General features: G+C 47.1%; 1 protein-coding gene across 5 annotated transcripts in view; it reads right to left on the bottom strand.

Moving 5' to 3' along the window:
- sertad2b (SERTA domain containing 2b) overlaps positions 1-22,409 on the bottom strand; it is a 70,774-nt gene that overhangs the window by 13,098 nt on the left and 35,267 nt on the right. For 2 of the 5 annotated variants that reach the window (XM_041206232.1, XM_041206240.1), the window contains one exon: positions 19,103-19,216. The exons of 1 other annotated variant lie outside the window; for it this stretch is intronic. In XM_041206232.1, the coding sequence (XP_041062166.1) occupies positions 19,103-19,131 (29 nt within the window). In that variant the 5' untranslated portion in view covers positions 19,132-19,216. Of the gene's footprint in view, positions 1-2,407; positions 2,480-12,941; positions 13,064-19,102; positions 19,217-22,409 lie in introns of those variants that run through there. 2 more of the 5 variants (XM_041206248.1, XM_041206279.1) reach the window with 2 other exon arrangements.

The following is a 22,409-nucleotide window of genomic DNA, read 5'->3' as shown; positions in this document are numbered from 1 at the left end:
CACAGGTTAATACAATTCAGGGCTTTGCTTCTCTGTTTATGGGGTTTTAGAAAAGAGAGAACTTTCCTTCCTGAGATATCTGTGTACGTGAGGGGTCCACGTGCTCATACGTGTGGGGGGTACATATGAGGCGTGTGCATGCGGAATTCTTCATGTTCTGGAGTCAACATCATGTTAACTCTTACAAATGGGTTCCAAGTTCATGTTTGGTTTCAATCAACAAATCTCAACGAGGGCACTGAAAATAAATTACTTCTGTCCATTTCAGTGAGGCGATCGAATCACAAACAACTGTCCTTCTATTATCCAAAGGCCAGGAGACCAAAACACCATGTTTAAATCCGCAAATAAGCTATATATTTAAATCGCACATTGCTAATATGTTACATCCCATCAGATCAAGATGCTGTAATCACAACACTGGAGCTGACTAAAGCTTCTTTACCACACAAGATTTCAGGCTTAAAAAAAGTGTCCAGTAAGGGTCAGACTGCAAATCGATGATCAGCACACGAGCTGGGGAGTTCAATGTGCAGCAGCAGCAAAGCAGTCAAAATACAAACCAAAGGAAATAACTGGAAACAAAAGCAAATACATTCTGTTTGAAAGCAGACTTGATCAGGAGCAGATTAATTTTCCAAATTTAGACTAATTTAAATAGCCAGCTAATACTCCTAGTGCATCTACATGCATGTGTGTGTGTGGAGCAGGGCATGAATGGGGAGTGCGTGCGTGGGCATGTGCGGGGAGTGTGGCCCAGGGCCACCCTGAGAATTCAGTCAGCGAGGTATTGTAATGGTGCTGCTATCCATGGAGAGGTGGAGTAATTTCACACAGCAACCTCTGGGATTTCTCCATTAACTGTGAGAACTCTGGAAGCTACTGTCTGAACTACTCCATATTCAACACAAAATCCAGGTCATACATTGAAATCTGTCAAGTAAAGGACTCTTATTGAAACTCCAAATAATCCATGTAGTAAACTGTAACAAGAAGCTCTATGAAATCACGTACACTCAAGGCATGAACTAGGAACAGCCTTCAATGCACTGAGCACTTTGCATAACTTAAAATACACAACACAGCCTGTCACATCTAGAACATTCACCAAGTTGGAGTGTCTGACCCTTCCAGCTTGCTTTTCCTTTATTCATTCATGTGGATGTGGGCGTCGCTGGCTGGGCCAGCGTTTATTGCCCATCCCTAAATGCCCTTGAGAAGGTGGTGGTGAGTTGCCGTCTTGAACCACTGCAGTCCATGTGGTGTAGGTACACCCACAGTGCTGTTAGGAAGGGATTCCCAGGATATATTTCCAAGTCAGGATGGTGAGTGGCTTGGAGGGGAACTTCCAGGTGGTGGTGTTCCCATGTGTCTGCTGCCCTTGTCCTTCTAGATGGTAGTGGTTGTGGGTTTGGAAGGTGCTGTCTAAGGAGGCTTAGTGAATTCCTGCAGTGCATCTTGTAGATGGTACACACTGCTGCTACTGCGCATCGGTGGTGGAGGGAGTGAATATTTAAGGTGGTGGATGGGGTGCCAATCAACCGGGGCTGTTTTGTGCTGGATGGTGTCAAGTTTCTTGAGTGTTGTGGGAGCTGCATTCATCCAGGCAAGTGGGGAGTATTCCATCACACTCCTGGCTTTTGCCTTGTAGATGGTGGACAGGCTTTGGGGAGCCAGGAGGCGAGTTACTCGTCATGGGATTCCTGCTTCCTTTCTGCAAATCCCTGATAAGTTCTTGAGGGGTCAGTATTTGCCAATTCAAGTGCGTGGCAACAGTGGGTTTTGTCAAAGAAACAGTTATGATGGAACAGGGAGCTCATTCCCTAGTGAACACGCTCTCTAAGATTGATCCTTCCACAGCTCCATCCTTGGGATGAATGTACTTTCTCTCTCATTAGAGACGCTGGGTAGTACCCCCAATTCCACTGAAATTCTCTATTTTCAAACATTGCGCATGCTGTAAAAATAACAGCAAAAATAAAAAAAACAGCTGACACCTGATTGTCAGTAATTTACAGGTTTCACTGGAATCCATAAACAACTCCAACCCAGTGTTGCAGTCGTAAATGGAGTTCATCTGTGTAATGATGACATTGATGTCAGTGAGATGGGCTGTGCAGTCCGATGCAACGTTACCTCGGCTTTCTATGAAAACATTATTCGCGAGTTGCCTCAACGCGTTTCCACTGCTCACTGACATGACAAAGGAACAATCAACTATTGTATTATTGTAGGTGATTGAATCTAATAACAGTGTTTAAAGGAACAGATAATGAGGAGGATTTACTCCACAGACCTAATTAATACAGGACCTTGTGATTATGCGTGAATTAAATTGGCAAACTGAGGTATTTAACAACACACCCTCGCATCTTATGATTGATACTCTTTCTTGAGGGAAACTTACCAAAGAATGAGCTTAGCTGCCAAAGAAAAACTTCAGTAAACAGTCAGGTGGGAGATGTGATCTTTATCCGCTCTGGGAATGGAAGAATTCACATGTATCAATTAGTCAATTTCTTCCCCCTCCCCCTTGTTTTTGTAACTCAATTCATTTAGCAACAATTAAATTGATTTGAGGGCAGAAATAATGAATAGCAATCGAGATGCTGAGCAGAGGCAGAGGCAATCAGCCATTATCTAAACCAATGCCAATCTCCGAATGTTGACTTTTGGGACTGATGGTGTAGAAGGCATCTTTATTTGTTGTTTTTTTAAAGAAGTGAGCTTACTCCAGCACCAGCTGTAGATAAACTTTATGTTCTTAGGGCAGAATATTCACACAAGGATGTTTGGCAATGTTATGAATAATGACACTTTAAAAAAAAATCCTAAATAATGTAGACCTTTATTAGTTTAATAATCCCATATTTGGCAATCAGGAGTGGAAAAAAGGTTAACACTAGTTGGACAAGCTGCACCAAAGAATTCAGCAACACGCAGCAGTGTAGGCATGCAGCATTGTAAAGTATCAAAATATTTATTAACACTAAGAAAACAAACCTAGCAGCATTTGCTAGGATTTTCATCAAGTCAGATGCTAAGTTGGGATGGGATCAGAAGATGGAGTAAAACTGCTTTTTCCATACATGGTTCCATGGATGTGATGTTAACTCGTTAGAGTTATTACTCCTGGTGTGGAGCATTATGTAATGGGACAGCAGTTTAGGAATTTGAGAACTGTGTACCTATTGTTCTCCAGGACTGACATTCAAATAGGTGCTCAATTGGCAAAGCTTTGTGGCCAGTGTTGACGTGTAATTTTTACTCCAATGATCCAAAACAATTTCAAATTTTGAGTTGCGGGTTTTATACAAGGAGGGAGAAACCTGGAATGGATGGAATGATACAGCGCAGAAGGAGGCCATTCAGCCCATCATGTCTTTGCTGACTCTTTTTAAAGTCACAGTCCCCTTTTTTCCCCCTTCAAGTAATTATCCAATTCCCTTTTGAAAGTTATTATTGAAACTGCTTCCACTGTCCTTTCTTCACTTCAGCTCTGGTTCTTTTACCAATTACCTTAAATCAGTCTGCTCTCAAAACTTACTGTTCTGCCACTGGAAACAATTTCTCCTCATTCAAAACCCTTCATGATTTTGAACACCTGCCTTAACCTCCTCTGCTCTAAGGAGAACAATCCCAGCTTCTCCAGTCTCTCCCACATGAACTGAAGCCCCCTTGTCCCTGGGACCACTCACCAGAATCTCCTTGACACCCTCTCTCAGATGCCTCAACATCCTTCTACAATTGGACACTATATCCCAGCTGGATTTAAGAGATAGTGGATAATGATAACAGAGCAGCGAGGGAGAGGTGATGGTCTTGAAATTCCAAAGGGGTAACTCTGGCACGAGATCAACAAAACTTCCGGAAAAATGCCAAACCAGCCAGAGGATTTCACAGACCCATCAGTTTCTCCAGATGTTTGAGAGCTGAGATGCAACAAGGCCATAAACTTTTACCCAATTACTTCCTGAACATTCACATGTCGTTATCTGTAAGGGAGGCAAGACCATGATTCGAAAATTTGCCAAACACAATGTAATTCAAATTTTGATTGTAAGTTAAAAGCAAAATACTGCAGATGCTGGAAATCTGAAACAAAAACAGAAATTGAGAAATACATGTTTTTCTCTCCACAGATGCTGTCAGACCTGCCAAGTTTTTCCAGCAATTTTTGCTTTTGATTGTAAGTTGTTGCTCAATGATTGTATTCTCACAAATTCAACAAAAGGTTAGAATTTACTTTTCCACTTGATGCTGCAGTTTACACATAAAACCTGGCTGGCTGCACATTGTTCAATCTCATGTGGACAATGTTAGGTTTGATGATTGGAAAGTGCAGTGGGTCAGACTCCGAACTTTAAACAAACGGTGATGTGACTTGTTGGATTTTTATTGTCAGCAATAAGAACTGGTATTTATAGGCAAGGTTGGAATAAGCGTCTAGCAGTATTACATCTTCTGAGATTAACCCTTACAAGGTGTATTAAACAGTCCACAGACTTCAAAAAGAATAGTTTAAATTGTTAACAATTTACAAGAACTATTAAATTACTAAAGACAAAAACAAAAATACCTGGAAAAACTCAGCAGGTCTGGCAGCATCTGCGGAGAGGAACACAGTTAATGTTTCGAGTCCGAATGACTCTTCAACAGAACTAAGGACAAATAGAAAAGAGGTGAAATATAAGCTGGTTGGGGGGGGGGGGGGGGGGGGGGGGGGGGGGGGGGGGGGGGCGGAAACGGTGGAGCTGGATAGAGGGCCAGTGAGAGGTGGAGATTGCCAAAAGATACCATAGACAAGAGGACAAAGAGGTGTTGATGGTGGTGATATTAGCTAAGAAATATGCTAATGGAGACATTAAGAGTGGAAAGCAGGACGAGCAAGGTACAGATAGCCCTAGTGGGGGTGGGATCAAAATAGGCTAAAGGGTACAGATAAACCAATGGATGGAAATACATTTAAAAATAATGGAAATAGGTGGGAAAAGAAGAATATATATAAATTATTGGAAAAGGGGGGAAATCGGAAAGGAAATATGCTAATGGTTCCAATTTGTAGTAGTTTCTTTTCAACTGGCACCATTAAATATACTTAAAGCAATCTCTGTTCCTGCTAAAATGAGGAGTTAATCAGAATTTCCCCAACATTTTGAAATGTTAATGTTGTATTTTAGTTCCTGGAACACGTTCTGAGAATTCTGTTGCCATAACCACAGTTTCATGCAGCATCTGAACTTGGCAATGCAGTTTTCATTTTCCTGTTAAATGTAATACAACCGTGGATACAACACCAGCTATCAGGACGAGCTTGTTTACCAAGCTAGTGAACTGTCTTGTAAGACACTGTCTCTTTAGATAGCTCATTACAGGTTACAGTCTCCATTAACTGGTTTAGGTGTGTTTACATCTTTGTGCTCTGCACCTGCTCCCCCTCAGAGAGAGCGAGAGAGAGAGTACGAACGGGGGGGAGGGTGTGTGTGGTGGTGGGGGGGGAAGGAGAGAGAGAGAGAGAAAGAGAGAGAGAACATGAACAAAGGCTGAAAAGCAGTCTCTGGATAATGAATCAAGGCAACAGAGCTGGCAAATCATATTGTTCTCCCACTCTGTCAGTTCTCATGGTCCGTTCGATCGGGGCCAGCGAACAGGGAGGAAAGTTTCCTTCGCTTCCTGATGGAAGGAAATTCCCTGCGTCACCGTTTTACACAATTATGGGCTTGCAGGAATTCTGACAGACCAACTACCATTTGCGGGATTATTTCAGGATTAACGAAATGAAATGTGCAAACTGTGGCTCAGTTGTTAGCGCACTCACTTCTGAATCACACGGTTCTGGTTTCAAGTCCCACTCCAGGGTTTGAGCACAAAAAAAAAGAATCAAGGCTGACACTCCAAAACAGTACCATAGGAGTGCTGCACTGTTGGAGGTGCTGTCTTTTGGATGAGAGGTTAAACCGAGACCCCATCAGCCCTTTCAGTTGGATGTAAAGATCCCATGGTCTCTACTTAAAAAGGATCCAGGGGAGTCCTCCCCAATGTCCTAGGCAATATTAATCCCTCAATCAATCACAAAAGGTAGATCCTTATCACATCACTTTGCTTTGTTTCCTACAGTGACTGCACTCCAAGTACTTTATTGGTTGTAAAGCACTTTGAGACGTCCAGTGGCTGTGCAAAGTGCTATATAAATGCACTATGGGTTATCCAAAAAGCTGCATCAGCAAATATATTTTACTAAAATGTTATCTACATGTTTGAGAAACACACAAGAGGACATCCAGCCACTCGTGTCTGTCTCAACTCTAAAGATAATCCCACTGTCATGCACTCTCCCCTTTGCCCTGAATCTTCCCCAGTGTGAACTATTTATTGAATTTTCTCTTAAAATGATGAGTAGTCCCACGCACAACCACTCCTCACAGCAACGTATTTGATGCTCCAACAATCCTCTAGATGAAGGAGTTTCTCCTAATCTCTTGTCTCCATAAAACCATAAGACATAGGAGCAGAAATTAGGCCAATTGGCCTATCAAGTCTGCTCCGCCATTCAATCATGGCTGATAAGTTTCTCAACCCCGTTCTCCCACCTTCTCCCCATAACCTTTGATCCCCTTACCAATCAAGAGCCTATCTATCTCGGTCTTAAATATACTCAATAAGTCTCCTCACATTATCAAGCTCAATGTAATTATAAAAATCTCTTCAGTCTCTCCCGCTCCAGATATCAGATCAGGCGATCTACCCAATTCACAGGGTCAAACCAAGAAAACAAAACTCTCAAAAAGTGTCCACGTCAGCCTAAGACAAAGAAGCAAATCTTCAAGATATGAATTCCAGTTTAACAAGATGCTTAATTCAGTTATAATTCTACTGATAATTCATCTAATCACTTCAAGCAGAATGTTGTTCTGAAAGTTTAATTCTGTCCATGTCCCTACAACTCTAACCCATTTATCCAGATAATTACAAACAATAATTGCCACTTTAGGTGGCACATCTAACATAGTCAAGTGTTGCTAAGTGCTTCCCAAGAGGTGATTATAAAACAAACTCTAACACAGGGCCATTCAAGGAGATATTAGGGACAGGTGACTGAAAGCATGGTCAAGGTGGTTGGTTTAAGGACCATTTTAAAGAAGGGGAGAGATAGAGACAGAGAGACATGTGGAGAGGTTTAGGAAGGGAATTTCAAAGACAGGGCCAAGGCAGCTGAAGGCACAGTCACCAATGGTGGAGTGAAATGATTAACAATCAGGGATGTTCAAGAGGCCAAAATTGGGCTGTTCTGTTAGTTAGCAGCTGTTTTTGCGGAATGTCTATTCAACAAGGCTTCAAAAAAAAAATCTAACCCCTAATCTCCCTCAAGGTTCATGAATTCAGATCCTAGATTCCAAAGGAGGTGCCGAGTTATTTGAGTTTGTACTGATAGGCATCATTGGTGGGAGTGCAATGTCATGCCTGCCCATACTGCGATAACAGGGCATGGGGTAGGGGTGCTCCTTCTCCGTGGGCTGGGGCAGGCTCCTCTGCAACCAGGGCACTCACAGGCCAAGTTCAGTCCTTCATTACCAGTTGAAACCATGGGAAAGTCTGAACCAAAATGGACCTATAGAGGCCTTTAAATTAACAAGACACAGAAAAGCAGTTTTCCACACCTCAGTCCACGTGTATTGTTGCGGAGTATAAATTTACAGCAGCTCTAAGAAGAATTGGTGTTGGGGATTTTTTTTGACTCCTTCGGTTTACTTAGGAGATGGGATATTGAGTTCATAGCACAGAAACAGGCCATTCAGCCCAAAGGCCCTCTGCTGCTGTTTCTGCTCCACATGAGCCTCCTCCCACCCTATGAAGATGCTCTTCTATTCCTTTTTCCCTCGTGATTATCGAACTTCCCCCTTAAAAGTATCTATACCATTCACCACAATCACTTCCTGTGGGAGCAAGTTCCACATTCTCGTCACCCTCTGGGTAAAAAAAAGTTTTCCTGAAATTTTCTGTTGGATTTATTATTTTTATGGCTTCTAGTTCTGGTTCCCGAACAAGTGGAAGCCTTTTCTCCATATCTACTCTGTCAAACCCTTTCATAATCTTAAGGACCTGTATTAAATCATCGCTTAGGCTTCCCATTCCAAACCAAATATATTTCCAAGTCAGGATCCCACCAAGGTGGGCATGCTATCTTTCTGATTTTGTTCCCTGTGTCTGGTTCTCTGTTTGAGTGTAATAGTGTTTTTGAGACAATTCCACCTCCTTCACTAATTTGGTGGGGCGCTCACACCTCCTCCAGGCCCCGGCGCTCACACCTCCTCCAAGACCCCGGCGCTCACACCTCCTCCAAGACCCCGGCGCTCACACCTCCTCCAAGACCCCGGCGCTCACACCTCCTCCAAGACCCATCTTGTCTTTCTTTACTTGCTCCATTACCATCTTCTTTTGTTTTGCATCATCATCCCTTCTGGCATTTCAATCACTCTTGCTATCTACCCTATCACAGACCTTCCCTTTGGTTCCAGCACCCCTTCCCCCACCCTTGTGCTTTCCCAAGACCTGCTACATCTTCAACTTTTTCCAGTTCTGAGAGGTGATGGATCTGAAATGTTAACTTTCTCTCTCTCTCCCCAGGTGCTGTCCAACCTGGAGATTTCTAGAATTCCCTGTTTTTATTTTGGAATTCCATCTTCTGCATTATTTCAGTTTGGTGTTGCCCACAACACATCAAGTTAAAAAGCCAAGCTTGTACACGTTCTCAAAACATCACTGTAAAATACTACATCAAGTGTCCACCGTAAAATACTAATATTACTTCAGAGGCAGGAAAATTTAAGTGTTTCTAGAGCGGAGGTTTACATGCAGAGATTCTCGTTTAAACACATCACCAGAGTAATCCACTGCAGTGGGGAAATACAGAATACTTCACAGTATCGTATCCTCCACATTCTGGAAAAAGCAAAGTCAAAGGAGAAGTGACTTGGGGTGAGATACTGCATTTACAGAAGACAATCTAAAATGGAGAAATGTTATGACAGAGCTAACAGCAGCTCAATATTTTGTATTTAACAAGGAACATAGAATGATACAGGACTGCTAGTTTCAATCAGACCTTTTCTTTTGATCCTAGTTCAAACAACATGTGCAACAACAACTTTTATTTAAATCACACCTTTAAACTTGGGGGAGTGCCCAAGATGCTTCCCACGATAGTAAACAGAGATAAATCAACACAGCCAGAAGTTGAAATATTAAGAACCGGCGGCTGAGATGTTTGAAGAGCGCCTCAAAAAGGAGGGGAGAGAGTGATGAACAGGATACAGCAGTGGGATGGGATGTACTTCAGAAAGACTAGCAGATGCAGGTTTGCGTGAATGAAGACAGCAGCTACATTCCACACGATGACCATCAGCAGCGTGAGCAGCAGGTATGATCAACTGTCCGGCTTCTGCAAGCCGTCACACAAATCTAGAGTCTGATTTTACTGTTTTTAAAAAAAAAAACTGAAAAAAGAAAATTGTAAAATGTAGCATCTGACCCTGGGAACATTTGATCCAGTTAAACACAGGGGCAGGGGAATGTCAGTAGAGGAAAGATAAACAAACTCTGACAGGCCCATTAGAAGCACACATCTTTAACCGATACAAAAGAAGGAAAAAAGACTTGCACTTCTATAGCACCTTTCACAACCTTGGGACGTCCCAGAGTGCTACACAGCCAATGAATCATGTTTGAAGTGAAGTCACTGTGGTAAATGATAGAATGTTCCAGAAAGAGACCATTCAGCCTGTCGTTCCCCTGCTGGTTCTTTGCAAGAACAACTCAGTTAGTCTGACTCTCCCACCCTTTCCCCATAATATAGGGAACCCAATAGTCAAATTGCACACAGCAATATCCCACACACAGCAATGCAAGAATGAACAGATAATCTGTTTTTTTTATATAAAGGTATTGGTAAGGGATAAATATTGCCCAGAACACTGGGAGACCTCCCCTGCTCTTCATTATAACAAAATCACCACTCAAAACTATTGCGATTCCTCCAAAATGTTACAGAATTTTGCTATTCCTTTAATTTTATTTACAAACCAGAGGAACTGAAAGTGTCTAATTTATAAAACCGAATACCACATTGGCCCTAGCGTGATACCACAGTAACACAACTTGTTTGTCACTGGCATTATCCAAACAATCCTACTGTTCACTATTTAAATGGTGTACCAAACAAGATCTATTTAGCAAACACTGTTCCTACATAAAAAAACTGGAAACAACTCTACTTACTAATTGTTCAGGCTAGTTTGAATCTCAGCTATTGGCATTGGGTTTCTTCATAACGTAAATTACTCCATGCAGGTAGTGAACTATTCAGTATACAGACCCGTAAAGAGCACAGGGAGAGTGGAATATGCTCCAACTTTCCCTTTTGGATTCAGATCCCACAGGCAATAAACACAAGATATTCAATTTTGAGTATTGCTGAAAATAATTATTTTTTGTCGAAGCTTATCATCTTGCACTCATCAGGACAATCGCAGGAATATCAACGTCAGGGGAAACGGCACATTTATATTGTATGAGAAGAGGGTGCTGATTGTGTCCACTTGCTACCAATCAGTGCTCTTTTCTCATACAGTATAAAGTTGCCGTTTCCCCGACATTGATATTTTCTTGCGTTTGTCCTGACGAGTGCAAGATGAAAAGCTTCGACAAAAACAAAACTCTTTTTTCAGCAAGTTCTGTACTGCCAAACAACTATTTATATTCAACTTTACTTGTTAATCTCAAATTAAACAGAATTAGCAGTTCTGACATTGCTACTGTGCAGGACTGAAGGGAGAGAAGGTGCGGGAGATAAAGTCAGAGCCTGCCTGTCTACTTCACTCCAATTCCTCTGCTACCCACAGTCAAATGATTCATACACTACCCACACTGTCACTCCCATAACAACAGCTAGTGCCTCTTTCTTTTACTAACATTATTGAAGGCACTTGGATAATCTTTAATATCAGCTCTCCTTTGTCTTTCTAAAATTTACGTAAACAATGATAGGATACAAGTCAAAGAACAAGGTAAATCTTCAATACAGGTGGAAACATTAACCAGAACTAAACAACTAAGAAAAACAGGAACCATTAAAGTTTGGAGTTGCAGTGTTAGTTACTGAGATGATCCAAACATTTCTGTGAAAAGGGTTTGTGTTTTTCAGAAATGAGTGCATTCACTGAAAACTTATTTCAAAAGGAGAGGATCCCATACCATTGTCACTCCAACTGAACAGCAGCAGCTCAGAATTAACATCACTTTTATAAGGGGTTAAAGCTTTAAGGCTATTTACACAGTCGTCTTGTTCACAGTTGTACAGCTGCTCCCAGAAGCAAACCTTTGTGGCCTGTTCGGTATTTTACTCTGAAATACATCCCAGGGTTCATGATTACTTACAGTAACACACACACAAAGTTCACAGGATAAACCCTCCAGTAACTGGATAAACACAAGTACAGTATCTGTGTGACAAACAGATGTTGAACAGGTTAATCTCCCCCAGTGAAGGCAGCTTTACTTAGTTTGAACATCTCTGTGCGTCTAACTAACAGAATTCTGAACTGTGTTGATCAGCTTTCACCAGCGCAAACACCACAAAGAACTTTAATTCCTGATCTCGTCAGACTCAACGGTTTTCAGGCAACTTCCCCTCTCCTGCCAATTTCTGGCTTTTAACTGAATAGCTGCAAAACTTCTGGGAAATCCTGAATTAAACTAATAGCATCTCAGAACTGTTTAGTGTAGGGGATTACAATGATAAATTAATACAGTGAACAAATTTAATTACATCAAATATACATCACGAGCACAGGCCATTCAGCCCAACTAGAATGTGGTGTTTATATGCTACATGATTCTGGAAGACAGATTCCATGATATAGAAGCCTCTGTTTAGAGGATGTTGATAGTGCAATATTAACACTTCACACATTTGCAGTAAACATTTCCTTTCTTTAATTTTGAAACACACCATACAAAACCCTTGTTATTCAAATCAAAGAGTTATTGCCAATGTAAAGGAACTAGCCATAAAGACTCCTTTGAACATTAATCCAGGAAATCAACAAGAGATTTTGTCACATAGAGGGGAAGTGTTGAACAACACATGGCCAAAGAAATTCTGTACAGTACGAATGGCTTAGAGAAAAGCATTTCCAGGACGAAAATTCATTGATTACGTGCACATTGAATTAAATCCGGAAAAATGGACTAAACTTTCATCGATCGCAAACCAGGACATTGTCCTTCCTTGGAGCCTGAACTATGAACAGAGAGACGGAGATCATAAGGTCAAAACTAAAATTAGATTTTTCATTGCAAAAGGGTTTTGCTGTTTTCAAGTTTGGAAATGGGTCATATTTAAATTAAAAACCAGAAAAATTATAAAATCTTTAATTACACGAACACAAGCCCTATTTACAATGACAATTTCATATTCACTGGTACCAACTATCATCAAAAAGTGCTAATATAAACAGTGATGAAATAAACTCTGCGAGATTGATTTAAAGCTACCATGTCCTTCTGTATCTAAACTGTAAGCAAAACTTGCCAATGATCAAAACAGCAGCAGAAGCTAGTGAGATTTCATTTTAAAAAACAAAAGGACCTTTAAATAATCCCACACTCTATGTAACACATGCCCTAACCATGGCGAACATGGCAAACATACATGCCCTAACCATGGCGAACACGGCAAACATACATGCCCTAACCATGGTGAACACGGCAAACATACATGCCCTAATCATGGCGTATGGATAGTTAGAAGAAAATGGAAGGGTAGAGGTGGAGGAAGAGAGTGGGAAACAGGGTTAGTTTTAGGATTGCTTTAGCAATGAGCTTGAAGGTTTACTTTAGGTCTGCCCAGAGGTGAGATTTATTGTAAATTACTCCTACTTTACCTCGTGTTTCAAGGCAGCTGTGAATCCTTAGTGATCTTCAGTCTCAAAGGAAATCTTGCTTCTATATGTGAGCAGTGAAGTTCAATACTGGCAGCCCCACAAGCCAACACCATACAGAGCAGGTACAATCTCTCCGGCACACTAAGCAATACTGTAATATCTAAGGTCATTCTTCACTGTCCATTTTCAAACATGAGAATTTGTCATGGACCCAGCGCTAAAGAGCAGTTCAAACTGATCCAACTGGTTCGCTAACATTGCACATACTCTGAAAACAGAATGTACACTACCAATCCAAACCACCCCACCCTTCACTTTCTAGCTTGCCAGTGCTGGTGAGAGTTTGTGCATTCTGAGCTCCAGCACTTAGTCAGCATTTAAACTGAACCTTGGACCTGTCCCTGTCAGCTTTGCCTCTTCCCCACCCTCCATAGAACTTGCTCTTTAGACTTAAAGCATAATTATTGTTTCTGATTCACGTTTCTTTCCGAAAAGTAATATTGCAAATCAAGCCATCGTCATGTTGCCTCAATGTTTAGGCTAGAAAGGCAGAGACAGACAGACAGACAGACAGACAAGCAGGCAGACAGGCAGGGGCAAGACAGGGACAGGGACAGAGGGTCTGGGGAGGGGCAGGGACACAGGGGCCGGGGACAGGGACAGAGGGTCCGGGGAGGGGCCGGGGACAGGGACAGAGGGACCGGGGAGGAGCAGGGACAGGGACAGAGGGGCCGGGGAGGGACAGGGACAGGGGACAGGGACAGGGGACAGGGACAGAGGGACTGGGGAGGAGCAGGGACAGGGACAGAGGGGCCGGGGAGGGACAGGGACAGGGGACAGGGACAGAGGGGCCGGGGAGGGACAGGGACAGGGGACAGGGACAGAGGGGCCGGGGAGGGACAGGGACAGGGGACAGGGACAGAGGGGCTGGGGAGGGGCGGGGGCCGGGGAGGGGGCCAGGGAGAGGCCAGGACGGGGGCCATAAGACCATAAGACATAGGAGCAGACATAGGCCATTTGGCCCATCGAGTCTGCTCCGCCATTCAGTCGTGGCTGATAAGTTTCTCAACCCCATTCTCCCGCCTTCTCCCCGTAACCTTTGATCCCCTTACCAATCAAGAACCTATCTATCTCGGTCTTAAGTACACTCAATGACCTGGCCTCCACATCCTTCTGTGGCAATGAATTCCATAGGTTCACCACTCTCTGGCTAAAGAAGTTTCTCCTCATCTCTGTTCTAAAAGGTCTTCCCTTTACTCCGAGGCTGTGCCCTCGGGTCCTAGTCTCTCCTACTAATGGAAACATCTTCCCCACGTCCACTCTATCCAGGCCTTTCAGTATTCTGTAAGTTTCAATCAGATCCCCCCTCATCCTTCTAAACTCCATCGAATATAGACCCAGAGTCCTCAAACGTTCCTCATATGTTAAGTCTTTCATTCCTGGGATTGTTCTCGTGAACCTCCTCTGGACCCTCTCCAGGGCCAGAACATCCTTCCTGAGATACGGGGCCCAAAATTGCTCACAATATTCTAAATGTGGTCTGACCAGAGCCTTATAAAGCCTCAGCAGCACATCCCTGCTTTAATATTCTAGTCCTCTCGAAATAAATGCCAACATTGCATTTGCCTTCCTAACTACCGACTCAACCTGCAAGTTAAGCTTAAGAGAATCCTGGACTAGGACTCCCAAGTCCCTTTGCACTCCAGATTTCTGAATTCTCTCCCCATTTAGAAAATAGTCTATGCCTCTATTCTTCCTACTAAAGTGCATGACCTCACACTTCCCCACGTTATATTCCATCTGCCACTTCTTTGCCCATTCTCCTAACCTGTCCAAATCCTTCTGCAGCCTCCCTGCCTCCTCAATAATACCTGTCCCTCCACCTATCTTTGTATCATCTGCAAACTTAGCCAGAATGCCCTCAGTTCCTTCATCTAGATCATTAATGTATAAAGTGAAAAGTTGTGGTCCCAACACTGACCCCTGCGGAACTCCACTAGTCACCGGCTGCCATCCTGAGAAGGACCCCCTTATCCCCACTCTCTGCCTCCTGCCAGACAGCCAATCTTCTATCCATGCTAGTACCTTGCCTCTAACACCATGGGCTCTTATCTTACTGAGCAGCCTCCTGTGCAGCACCTTGTCAAAGGCCTTCTGGAAGTCCAAGTAGATAACATCCATTGGCTCTCCTTTGTCTAACCTACTCATTACCTCCTCAAAGAATTCTAACAGATTTGTCAGGCATGACCTCCCCTTGATGAAACCATGCTGACTTTGACCTATTTTACCATGCACTTCCAAGTATTCTGAAATCTCATCCTTAATAATGGACTGTAAAATCTTACCAACGACCGAGGTCAGGCTAATCGGCCTGTAATTTCCCGTCTTTTGTCTCACTCCTTTCTTAAACACGGGGGTTACGTTAACGATATTCCAGTCCTCTGGGACCCTCCCTGACTCCAGTGATTCCTGAAAGATCACCACTAATGCCTCCACTATCTCTTCAGCTATCTCCTTCAGAACTCTGGGGTGTAATCCATCGGGCCCAGATCATTTATCCACCTTTAGACCTTTCAGTTTTCCTAGCACCTTCTCCTTGGTAATGGCCACCATACTCACCTCTGCGCCCCGACTCTCTTGAACTTTGGGGATGTTACTCATGTCTTCCACCGTGAAGACTGATGCAAAGTACCTATTCAGTTCCTCTGCCATTTCTTTGTTCCCCATTACTCCTTCTCTAGCATCATTTTCCAGGGGCCCAATGTCCACTTTTGCCTCTCTCTTACCCTGTATATATCTAAAAAAACTCTTGCAATCTTCTTTTATATTACTGGGTAGTTTATCCTCATAATTAATCTTCTCCCTCCTTATTTCTTTTTTAGCTGTCCTCTGTTGGTCTTTGTAGGTTTCCCAATCCCCTGGTTTCCCACTGCTCTTTGCCACATTGCATGCTTTCTCTTTAGCTTTTATGATGTCCCTGACTTCCCTTGTCAGCCATGGTTGCCTCGTCCTCCCTTTAGTATGCTGCTTCTTCCTAGGGATGAATTTTTGCTGTGTCTCCCAAATTACTCCCAGAAACTCCTGCCATTGCTGTTCCACTGTCTTTCCTGCTAGGCTCATCTCCCAGTCAATTCTGGCCAGCTCCTCCCTCACGCCTCCGTAGTTGCCTTTATTCAACTGTAATACCGTTACATCTGATTCCAACTTTTTCCTCTCAAATTGCAGGGTAAATTCTGTCATATTATGGTCACTTCCTCCTAAGGGTTCCTTCACCTTAAGCTCCCTTATCAAATCTGCCTCATTACACATCACTAAATCTAGAATTGCCTGTTCCCTAGTGGGCTCCACCACAAGCTGCTCCAAAAAGCCATCTCGTAGACATTCCACAAATTCCTTTTCTTGGGACAGATGGGCGGGGAGTGGCAGGGGGGACCGGGGAGAGGCTGGGGGGGGGGGGGGGGGGGGGGGGGGGGGGGGGGGGGGAGAGGCAGGGACAGAGACAGGGGGCCAGGGAAAGGCGGGGACTGAGGGGCCGGGGCAAGGCAGAGACAGGGACAGACGGACACACACAAACATATATTCTCAGCACAAAACACTGTTTTAGGGAAGTGGCTTCAAATTATCACTTTGTTAAGACCAATTTCTCTCATTAAAATTCAGTTAAATGGCACCAAACATTGGCCTCAAACATTAACACGTATCAAACTGTTAACATGTATTTACTCCCAAAAACGGTTCCACTGAAAACTTTACAGAACTAGGATATTAAATGATAAATGAAAATCAAGAGGAGATCGCCGCAAGTTACATTGTTCGCACCTGCCAACAGGAACATTGCACTGAAGCTATTCCAACACTGGACATTAAAGCTCAAAACAGGATCCTGCAGGAAAAGAATGTTTGTCAAATCGAGGGCCAATTTTAAAAGCGGGAAATACAGGCCTTTAAAAATGTCCATGACAACCAGATGCAAAGTTTAGCATCATGTTAAGTTTATTTATGCCACAGTATGAAGGTTTTTCAATGGATATCTGTGGCCACCCTCATTTATTCTTCCTTTAACCACTAGGTGCTGGACACTTGCAGTCCATCCATTCCAGAGTCTCATCTTAATACATCATTAAAAAGGGACACAGTTACAATGCCAAAATAATTCTTCCAAAGCTTCATTCAAAAAACATTGATGTCATTTACTGAAAATTGTATAATGTAGATATTTTAAAAAAACCCATCATACACGGACATTTGCACTGAAGTAGACAGCTGACAATTTACAATATAAAACCTTCAACTCCACACAGACATTTTTGCATTAGCTTGTTCTAGAGTAGCCACAAGATAAAAGCAAAACACTGTGGATGCTGGAAATCTGAAATAAAAAACTGGAAATGCTGGGAAAAACTCAGCAGGTCTGACAGCGTCTGTGGAGAAAACAACAGAGTTAACATTTCGACTCATTCAGAGCTGGGTAACCATGTCCATTTGTAGATAAGAATGGGCATTCTGTTACGAGCCAAAGTCAGAAACTTTCCTTCGCCCCCTTTCCTTCTGCAAGCAGGGCCTCCCAACAGTCCCTCCTAATCCACCTTATTCATTGACAGAGTAATCAAGGCTCATTGTGGAGATTTGCTCCTGCAAAACTACATCACTGTGCAAAGCACCCCAAATTTCAAAACAGCCCAAACATGAACAACTTCAAAAGGATCATCACAGGCGGCAGGGGGGGCGGGGGAAGAGACAGACAGACAGACAATTCATTTCAATCCTGCCACTTTATGTATTGAGTGCAAGCTGCTGAATGAGGAAAATTAGGTTTGCCAAATCCTTCCATGGAGGTTCCCCCCCCCTTCAAGTGGAATTATGAACACTTTGACACATCACACAAGCAGTCTGACACAAGGAGGAGCCAAATTTATTAATCTCAAAAAAAAAAACCCACTCCCGTATAGAGAGCAACAAGCACAATTATATTGGAGAACACACTTCTCCATGTTGGGCCTGCTGTATTTGGAAACAGTAACTAGCGTTAATCAGCAATTTATGTATAACTTAAACTCTATTTACTGTAGCCAAGGTACCAAATTAAAAAATACAGTAAAAATCAGATTACCTTACCTAACCATAACTCAGATTTTAAATTGTCCTGGCAAAGTGATCATCTCCAGTGAACTGTAAAATTCCACAGCATTCAAAGGAATCACTTTTTTTTTTTAACATATCACTAGTGAATGACAAGTTGTATAAAACACCAGAGAAAACAAGCTCTGCCCTCTACACGAAACTCGAGAGCTCCCTGAATTCCACCTCGGGGTTTAGACACAGCAGTTTGTCAATTTCTGCAACACTAAGTGATCTGCTGCTGTGAACTTTACATAAAGACCCTGATCTTTGATAGTTAAAGACCTCAAAATCATTAATTTTTTTTTAAATTTGCTACCTTACATACCTTAAGTACTGGCAATTGTCTTTGAAGTACCTGGTGGTAGGAGCCCACTGCAGTAATGCATTTCAAGAGGCTTGTTTGTTTAACATATGCTCTTCGATATACTTTCACAAGTGTCTCATCGGTTCAATTCAGTGCTTTCCTTCATTAACCCTATAGCAATCTCTGTTTTTTGAGACTGCAATAGTGTACCCAAAACTCCAGACTACTGACCATCAGCAAGGGCCCTTCTAGAAATGAAATATTGCTGATCTTACCAAACGCTTTGCTACCCAGGACCAATTAAAGCATCTGTCACATGCAACACCAGTTCAATTCCACGTTTCCCATGGTCAATATCTCGACTGTGCACAAAGTTTGCAGGCTCACTAATCAGTAGCTCCCAAGTATTATGTAAATAGTGAATCCCACAGCGATTACACAGCAGTCTGAACTCATAGGCACTGCCCCTGAAAGCTGACGTGAAACACAGCCACACAGTACTTTATAATGTGTGAAGGGTCATGAGGACTCGAAACGTCAACTCTTTTCTTCTCCGCCGATGCTGCCAGACCTGAGTTTTTCCAGGTAATTCTGTTTTTGTTTAGTACTTTATAATGCTCTTCTGAGGTCAGAATCCCACCACTATTCCAATCCCTTGACAGTTTGAGGCAGCAAAGGGTTAGCTCATACAGGCCTAGCTCAGATTCACTCATCCAATGAAATGTAGGTTACTTACTGGGCTCCAGCCTCTCGTGTCCAATCCATGTGCCTTTATGTCTCAGGGGAGTAGACATGCTGATAGCCTGTCAATCAACTGCAGCACATTGTGGAGCTGTAACATTGTCTCCCACTGAAGGAATCATGGACAATCAGATTGTAGCAAAGATAATAACAGAGACTAATTCTAAAAGGAGCAGAAAACTGGGCAGGGAGAGAGGAGCGCAGGGGGCGAGAGAGCGAGAGAGGGGCGCAGGGGGAGGGAGAGCGAGGGAGGGAGAGCGAGCGAGCGAGCGAGGGGAGAGCGAGCGAGCGAGGGAGGGAGAGCGAGCGAGCGAGGGAGGGAGAGCGAGCGAGCGAGGGAGGGAGAGCGAGCGAGCGAGCGAGGGAGGGAGAGCGAGCGAGCGAGGGAGGGAGAGCGAGCGAGCGAGGGAGGGAGAGCGAGCGAGCGAGGGAGGGAGAGCGAGCGAGCGAGCGAGGGAGGGAGAGCGAGCGAGCGAGCGAGGGAGGGAGAGCGAGCGAGCGAGGGAGGGAGAGCGAGCGAGCGAGCGAGCGGAGGGAGAGCGAGCGAGCGAGGGAGGGAGAGCGAGCGAGCGAGGGAGGGAGAGCGAGCGAGCGAGGGAGGGAGAGCGAGCGAGCGAGGGAGGGAGAGCGAGCGAGCGAGGGAGGGAGGGAGAGCGAGCGAGGCGAGGGAGGGAGAGCGAGCGAGCGAGGGAGGGGAGAGCGAGCGAGCGAGGGAGGGAGAGCGAGCGAGCGAGGGAGGGAGAGCGAGCGAGCGAGGGAGGGAGAGCGAGCGAGCGAGGGAGCGAGAGCGAGCGAGCGAGGGAGCGAGAGCGAGCGAGCGAGGGAGGGAGAGCGAGCGAGCGAGCGAGGGAGGGAGAGCGAGCGAGCGAGCGAGGGAGGGAGAGCGAGCGAGCGAGCGAGGGAGGGAGAGCGAGCGAGCGAGGGAGGGAGAGCGAGCGAGCGAGCGAGGGAGGGAGAGCGAGCGAGCGAGCGAGGGAGGGAGAGCGAGCGAGCGAGCGAGGGAGGGAGAGCGAGCGAGCGAGCGAGGGAGGGAGAGCGAGCGAGCGAGCGAGGGAGGGAGAGCGAGCGAGCGAGCGAGCGAGGGAGGGAGAGCGAGCGAGCGAGCGAGGGAGGGAGAGCGAGCGAGCGAGGGAGGGAGAGCGAGCGAGCGAGGGAGGGAGAGCGAGCGAGCGAGCGAGGGAGGGAGAGCGAGCGAGCGAGGGAGGGAGAGCGAGCGAGCGAGGGAGGGAGAGCGAGCGAGCGAGGGAGGGAGAGCGAGCGAGCGAGGGAGGGAGAGCGAGCGAGCGAGGGAGGGAGAGCGAGCGAGCGAGGGAGGGAGAGCGAGCGAGCGAGGGAGGGAGAGCGAGCGAGCGAGGGAGGGAGAGCGAGCGAGCGAGGGAGGGAGAGCGAGCGAGCGAGGGAGGGAGAGCGAGCGAGCGAGGGAGGGAGAGCGAGCGAGCGAGGGAGGGAGAGCGAGCGAGCGAGGGAGGGAGAGCGAGCGAGCGAGGGAGGGAGAGCGAGCGAGCGAGCGAGGGAGAGCGAGCGAGCGAGGGAGGGAGAGCGAGCGAGCGAGGGAGGGAGAGCGAGCGAGCGAGGGAGGGAGAGCGAGCGAGCGAGGGAGGGAGAGCGAGCGAGCGAGGGAGAGCGAGCGAGGGAGGGAGAGCGAGCGAGGGAGGGAGAGCGAGCGAGGGAGGGAGAGCGAGCGAGGGAGGGAGAGCGAGCGAGGGAGGGAGAGCGAGCGAGGGAGGGAGAGCGAGCGAGGGAGGGAGAGCGAGCGAGGGAGGGAGAGCGAGCGAGGGAGGGAGAGCGAGCGAGCGAGGGAGAGCGAGCGAGCGAGGGAGAGCGAGCGAGCGAGGGAGAGCGAGCGAGCGAGGGAGAGCGAGCGAGCGAGGGAGAGCGAGCGAGCGAGGGAGAGCGAGCGAGCGAGGGAGAGCGAGCGAGCGAGCGAGAGCGAGCGAGGGAGGGAGAGCGAGCGAGCGAGGGAGAGCGAGCGAGCGAGGGAGAGCGAGCGAGGGAGGGAGAGCGAGCGAGGGAGGGAGAGCGAGCGAGGGAGGGAGAGCGAGCGAGGGAGGGAGAGCGAGCGAGGGAGGGAGAGCGAGCGAGGGAGGGAGAGCGAGGGAGGGAGGGAGAGCGAGGGAGGGAGAGCGAGGGAGGGAGAGCGAGGGAGGGAGAGCGAGGGAGGGAGAGCGAGGGAGGGAGAGCGAGGGAGGGAGAGCGAGCGAGGGAGAGCGAGCAAGGGAGGGAGAGCGAGGGAGGGAGAGCGAGGGAGGGAGAGCGAGGGAGGGAGAGCGAGCGAGGGAGAGCGAGCGAGGGAGGGAGGGAGAGCGAGCGAGGGAGGGAGAGCGAGCGAGCGAGGGAGGGAGGGAGAGCGAGCGAGCGAGGGAGGGAGAGCGAGCGAGCGAGCGAGCGAGGGAGAGCGAGCGAGCGAGGGAGGGAGAGCGAGCGAGCGAGGGAGGGAGGGCGAGCGAGCGAGGGAGGGAGGGCGAGCGAGCGAGGGAGGGAGGGCGAGCGAGCGAGGGAGGGAGGGCGAGCGAGCGAGGGAGGGAGGGCGAGCGAGCGAGCGAGGGAGGGCGAGCGAGCGAGCGAGGGAGGGCGAGCGAGCGAGCGAGCGAGGGAGGGCGAGCGAGCGAGCGAGGGAGGGCGAGCGAGCGAGCGAGCGAGGGAGGGCGAGCGAGCGAGCGAGGGAGGGCGAGCGAGGGGAGCGAGCGAGGAGGGCGAGCGAGGGAGCGAGGGAGGGCGAGCGAGCGAGCGAGGGAGGGGCGAGCGAGCGAGCGAGGGAGGGCGAGCGAGCGAGCGAGGGAGGGCGAGCGAGCGAGCGAGGGAGGGCGAGCGAGCGAGCGAGGGAGGGCGAGCGAGCGAGCGAGGGAGGGCGAGCGAGCGAGGGAGGGCGAGCGAGCGAGGGAGGGCGAGCGAGCGAGGGAGGGCGAGCAAGCGAGCGAGGGAGGGCGAGCAAGCGAGCGAGGGAGGGCGAGCGAGCGAGGGAGCGCGAGCGAGCGAGGGAGGGCGAGCGAGCGAGGGAGGGCGAGCGAGGGAGGGAGGGCGAGCGAGCGAGGGAGGGCGAGCGAGCGAGGGAGGGCGAGCGAGCGAGGGAGGGCGAGCGAGCGAGCGAGGGAGGGCGAGCGAGCGAGCGAGGGAGGGCGAGCGAGCGAGGGAGGGCGAGCGAGCGAGGGAGGGCGAGCGAGCGAGGGAGGGCGAGCGAGCGAGGGAGGGCGAGCGAGCGAGGGAGGGCGAGCGAGCGAGGGAGGGCGGGCGAGCGAGGGAGGGCGGGCGAGCGAGGGAGGGCGGGCGAGCGAGGGAGGGCGGGCGAGCGAGGGAGGGCGGGC

Source organism: Carcharodon carcharias, chromosome 2, assembly GCF_017639515.1.
Source record: "Carcharodon carcharias isolate sCarCar2 chromosome 2, sCarCar2.pri, whole genome shotgun sequence".
NCBI classification, from domain to species: domain Eukaryota; kingdom Metazoa; phylum Chordata; class Chondrichthyes; order Lamniformes; family Lamnidae; genus Carcharodon; species Carcharodon carcharias.
Note: the sequence above shows the minus strand (reverse complement) of the source record. Positions and strands in the feature narration are given on the sequence as shown.